The 6,000-nt window shown below is 50.2% G+C and overlaps 1 protein-coding gene across 2 annotated transcripts in view; it reads left to right on the forward strand.

Moving 5' to 3' along the window:
* Nucleotides 1–2,697, forward strand: part of OTUD7A (OTU deubiquitinase 7A) — a 387,452-nt gene extending 384,755 nt beyond the window's left edge. For both annotated transcript variants that reach the window (XM_029065552.1, XM_029065554.1), the window contains one exon: nt 1,077–2,697. In XM_029065552.1, the coding sequence (XP_028921385.1) occupies nt 1,077–2,510 (1,434 nt within the window). In that variant the 3' untranslated portion in view covers nt 2,511–2,697. The remainder of the gene's footprint in view (nt 1–1,076) is intronic.
* Nucleotides 2,698–6,000: the final 3,303 nt, after the last annotated feature.

The following is a 6,000-nucleotide window of genomic DNA, read 5'->3' on the forward strand; positions in this document are numbered from 1 at the left end:
GCGCTCAATAAGTACAGTCGACTGTCTGACCGACTGACCCGATGACCGAGCTACTGGCTTGCTCAGCACCACCCTGCCTCGGCCCTTCGGTCACGTTCCCGCTGGGGTGACGAGTGCCACGAGGAAGCAGGCGGGCAGGAGTGCTGTCCGCTGTGAAGTGCTCGTGTGGTCTTTGCCCACATTAACCAGCTCGGGGCAGAATCGGGACTAGAACCCTGGCTTCCCGTTTCCCCGATCAGGGGTCTCTCCGCCGCACCGACGGCCGGGCTGCCGCAGATGGTGCAGAGATCCAGAGGCTGCCTTTTAGACGCTCACCAGATGCTATCTAGAAGTTATCGGAAGGCTGAGACAAGACAGAGATGCTGAAGTTCTCCCAGGCCCACACGCACAAAAGCCTTTCTGTTTCCAGGCAACCTGCTTTATGATTTCACTGGGGGGAAAAAAAAACCCCTATCCAAATTCCCTTCTCAGAAAGGTCTTCATATGGGAACAATCCTGCTATTTAACATGCAGATTATAAAGTCCCTACAATGTACTGGTGCAGACGGCCTCAGTCACGCCTTTTTAAAACCAGACTCGTTATCGGAGCCAAGCGCATCATGTTTCTATCCCTCCTGAGTTTTCCTTTAAGGGCTCCACATCAGATGCGCTGACAAAAGAGGCTCGTTAACCTCTTTTAAAGCCTCATCAGAACACATCTCTAAGCGCCCGAATCAAAGCAAGAGAAGGAGCCTTTTTTTTTCCAATGGAATTCGTTAGGTGCTTACTGTGAGCCAGGCACCATACTAAGCGCTGGGGTAGACGCAAGCTATTTGTGTTGGACGCCGTCTCTGTCCCCCATGGGGCTCAAAATCCTAAATTCAGATGAAGTAACTGAGGCGCAAGAGAAGTGAAGTCACTTGCCCAAGGTCACACACAGCAGACAAGTGGCAGAGCCGGGATTAGAAGCCAGGTCCTTTTGACTCCCGATCCCGCGCTCTACCGACCAGGCCGAGCCACTTCTTTCCTTTGGAGAGAAACCTTTCCTTCTCGGCATTATTTTTGAGCTCTAACCTCTTCCCGATTTCCCTCGCTAGGCTCCTTTGGCCCAACCAGAATCCCCCACGGCATCGGCCGGAGAGGACGTTCAGTCCCTGGCTGACTCGATGGACTCCGACCGCGATTCCGTCTGCAGTAACTCCAACAGCAATAACGGGAAGAACGGCAGCAAAGAAAAGGAAAAGGAGAAGCAGAGGAAGGAGAAGGACAAAAACCGGGCGGATTCGGTGGCCAATAAACTGGGAAGCCTCAGCAAAACGCTCGGCATCAAACTGAAAAAGAACATGGGGGGCCTGGGGGGACTGGTCCACGGGAAGATGAGCCGAGCCAATTCCGGGAACGGGAAGAATGGCGACCCCCCCGAGAGAGGCAAAGAGAAGAAGTCCAAGTCCCGCAAAGGCAGCAAGGAGGAATCGGGCCAGTCGGCCAGTACCTCCCCGTCGGAAAAGACGACGCCGTCTCCCACGGACAAGGCGAGCGTCTCTCCGTCCGAGAAGAACGCCAGGTCCCCGTCAGACAAGCCGGCGGACGCCTGGAAGTACAGCACCGACGTGAAACTGAGCCTCAACATCTTGAGGGCCGCGATGCAAGGCGAGCGGAAGTTCATCTTCGCCGGCCTCCTCCTCACCAGCCACCGGCATCAGTTCCACGAGGAGATGATCGGCTACTACCTGACCAGCGCCCAGGAGCGCTTCAACGCCGAGCAGGAGCAGAAGAGGAAGGAGGCGGAGAAGAAGGCGGCGGCCCCGGCGGTGTCCTCCGGCAGGAAGCTGGAGCCGGAGGCCTTCCCCAAGGAGAAGCTCGAGTCGTCGCCTCAAGGCGGGGCGTCGCCGGTCCTGCCCGCAAGCCATACCTCTCAGCTGGTTTTAAAATTCAAGGACCGGACCAGTCCCCCCCCCGGTTCGTTCCCGTCGCCCGGCCACAGCACCAAGAGGACCGGGCCCACACCGGTGTCCGTCCACTATAGCCATACCCCTCCGGTCCAGAGGCAGAGCGTCATCCACTTGCACGACGTCAGCTCCAAGCCGGCCAGCTTCCAGGACGACGCCTTCAAGCCCGTGGTGGGCACCCTCAAAACCTGCGCCACCTACCCCCAGCAGAACAGGTCCCTGTCATCCCAGTCCTACAGCCCGGCCCGGGCTGCCGGCATCCGCACGGTGAACACGGTGGAGTCTCTGACCTTCGCCCTGCCCGCCGAACACAAGTCCCAGACGTACACGAACGGATTCAACCCCGGCGACGTCCGAGACGGGCTGGAGTTCGCCGACGAGGAGGCCCCGCAGACCTGGTTGAACAATGAGAAAAACAGAGGCAGAAGCACAGTTTGCCCTATATACTCCATCCAGCAGAACCGTTGTAAGAAAGAGAACTGTTCCTTTTATGGCCGGCCGGAGACGGAGAACTATTGTTCCTACTGCTACAAAGAGGAGCTCAAGCGCAGGGAGAGAGAGAACAAGGGGCACAGGCACTGAAAACCACGAGGATGCCCCCAAACCACTCGGTTCTCATCGGTTCCTGACGAGAGGGAAGGAGGGTCGGGGCCCCGGAGCCAAGAGAATCCTCAGAAGGGACCCAGCAGACGACATCCGGCTTGTTGCTTCTTGGGGGAGAGGCGGAAATGAGAGGATTAATTTATCATAAAGAATTTATTTTCCATTTCGTCGGTGTCTTTTTTACATACACTGGTCAGCTGAAAGGTTATATCCTCCTTTGTCAGTGCTGTGTATATGTGTGGTCAAAAATTACTAATGGTGCCTGAATTTACACTGACATCTCTCAGGTAGTAGAAGGATAGGGGAAAAAAAAGTCATAATATTGGAGATGTGATGTTGTACCAGGAGAACATCTGCCTCATTCACATGTGAAATCCAATAGCCATCATGAGAATCTCTTTCGTTCCTCAACAGATAAGTGAATTTCACAGCCCTTTGTTTTCGGAAGGGAAATAATTTTACATACTTTTTGTAACATAGCGACTGACATCTTCCATTTTTAGTACACGTCGGTATGCGTTCGGTTAGAGGTGCGGGGTGCGGAAACCAATTGCGAAGAAAGGCCCGGATGTGTCGCTTTTTTGCCTCGTATGTGCTCCGTCCTCATTAGCAAGCGTGCTCTGAGGTCTCTGTGCTCCACCACCATCTCCCCCACCTCCCCCCCCACCAGCCCCAACCCCCGCACAGCTCGACTCCATCTGAGAGATGATCCCTTGGTCAGTTGCCCATAATCCCTAGATCGATTCCCGACATTGGAAAATTGTGGTCGGTCCCTGGCCGCCCCAGGGTTCATCTCCTATGCGAACTCTCTTCTCATCACCCTCACCCGACGGAAGAGGTGACATCGACACTGCCATCAAGCAAGCCCGGTGATGTATAAAATGGGTACAATCTAACCTACCTCACAGGGGTGTTGTGAGGTTAAGTTCGTGCCGGTCGGATGGTTGGAGATACTCCAGAAGCAGGAGCTAGATATTGACCGAGCATTCGCTAGTTATGAACGGTTCCGAAAAGGCGGGCTGGGCTCTGAAAACTCTCCCAGAGGAGAGGTAGGCCTAGACCCGACTGAGCACGATTCTGCTGGGATGCTCAACTTTTAAATTTTGGTACCTTTTTCATAATGAACAGTTTTCAGTAGGCAGATGGAAGGAAATCGAGTATCCGGGGGATGACCAACAGCAAGGGGGGAGGAGGGGGAAAGGGAGAGTGATGTGAGGGTTTTTTAAACCCAGAACAAAAGCAGGTAACAGATGGATTTGCTTATGCTTTCTCTGCAAATTGGGCTTTTCACTTGAAATATCAAACAGCAGAAAATGAAGTCAGGAGATTTCCCTTCCCCTTAGGAGAAACCTGAGTGCAATGTCTGTTGGAAGATGCCCTATTCGCTTGTGAACCCAAGCCTGATTTTTTTTTTGTTTTTAACCTTTGGGCAAAACATGAGTGATTGTTGCAAGATAAAGAACATTATTTTCAAACGAGATGAAAATGTGATTGGGCCCAAGTCATTGAAATTCCCCTAACTAGTGTGTGCCTCCCATGTAAATTTCTGAAAAGTGTATCCATAGCAACCATATTTTCTACAGCAATATCCATTATCCTGCCATGGATTACCTCTAATGATAACAATGTGTATTTTAGCCAAGGAAATCTGTGATTTCAATTTTTTTCAATTAAAAATTAAATCTTGTTTGTTGCAGAAGAGTATCAATCAGGAGGGATAAATCCTCAGTGAGGGGGGGAGATAATTAAGATTACTTATTCAAGCTCTAGGGTAGCATCTGACGTGCTTACGAAAAGTGCTTCTAAACGAAGCGATCACAGTGCTCAGCTTTAGAATACCGCAGTTTAGATTTGTCTCTTGATTTGAGTCGAGTGCTTCACCTCGGGAGGAGAAAAGGAAGAACAGAAATAGCAAAAAAAGTGATGCATTTTTTACTTGTTTTAAATATTAACAGTAGAGTAATTTCTGTGCATAGTTCCTTTTTTATTCTGCGGCACGTGAGGTTTTCAGCAAAATTCAAGTTTTACATGAGCCAATTACTCGAGTCAAAATTATTTAGTAAATAGAAACTTTACTGAAATTTTTTGAAAAGATTCATTTTTGGGCTGAACGGTACTTTACCTGTGTATTAGTAATATATTTGTCTCTCCTCCAAGTGTTTTTTGTTACTCTAAATAAGAAAAAAAAAGTTTACTTTTCTTTTATAAAAATCTAGCGTATGGTTCTATGACAGCTCTTCAGATCAACACATTCTCTCTCGTCTGTGCTAGGACGTTTGCTTTTAAAGATGGGTTTTCCGTGTTAAGTTCTTGCCTCAGTTGTAGAAACACGGATATCTACTCGACTGATTGAATGCCACGGCTGCTGCTCACCTTAATGAGATTTAAAAAAAAACAATTCACCGTGGAAAATGCTTAAATCCACCCACAAAAATGGATGCATCCTTAGGCACCAGGCGAAATGAAAGTCAGGCCAAGCTGGTGTTTGTTTAAAAGGTTTCTAATGCGCAGCATTCCTGCTATTTGAAATTTTCGAAGTCGAAACTCGCTATGCAAATCTTCTACTTGAGTCGTATACTCTGACGGGTACAACAGGTCCGTTCACTTGGAGGGAATCTTATATGAGATGACAGTTCCAAAAAAAGGGGGTGAACTACTGCGTCTTCTCAAAAGTAAAAGGAAGCCTCGAGCAGTTGAAAGGTGTGCTGCCTAATATCTTTTGCGACACATTTTTGAGAGTCTGAAATAGGGCCTCTGGCCCTGAGCTCCTTCACCACACACACAAAAGGAAAAAAAAATAACCCAAAAAACCCATCTGGGTCCAAGATGAGCCAGCGTGTGTTGCGGCCCTGGAGGGTGTGCCTCGAATGAGGTGAGAACGCCCGACTGATTCTCCACAGTGGCCACACAGGCTGCAGCCACGGCCTACGTTCCGCTTAACCTCTGGGGAACAGAGGACGCCCTCAGGGCCGGGGAGGCCAGAGCTTCCGGAGCTGATGTCTAGATTTGAAGCTGATTCTGGTGGCTTTCCCTCAGGCATTCGCCACCCAGAAGGAGAATCCTCCTAGAAGGAACGGGTTTGGCGGGAAAATCCCCACAAATTAACTTCAAATTTAGAAGCCGGCCACGGGAAGCTCTCTGCTCCACTAACCAACCCCCGGCTTCCTGCCCTTCACCACCACCCTATCCCCCCTCCGCCCGGCTCCCAACGTCGATCTCCGTGACTCCCTAGGAGAGCATTCTTTGAGATCTCTGGAGCCACCCCTTTTTCATTCAGTGGTTTTAATTGGTGATAGCCTCCTGTTTATTGGAGACCGGTAATCGTGATAACCCCAAGGCTGGACACGAATTAGGATTGATCCCTGGCCCGAGGCTTCCCAGCCTCACTTGTTTTCTAACACTAAAATTGCAGCGTGCTGACCAAATGGTGCCTTTACTTTCTCAGCAAAAGGGAGAATTGCATAACCAG

This window comes from Ornithorhynchus anatinus, chromosome 5 (assembly GCF_004115215.2).
Source record: "Ornithorhynchus anatinus isolate Pmale09 chromosome 5, mOrnAna1.pri.v4, whole genome shotgun sequence".
Classification (NCBI taxonomy): Eukaryota; Metazoa; Chordata; class Mammalia; order Monotremata; family Ornithorhynchidae; genus Ornithorhynchus; species Ornithorhynchus anatinus.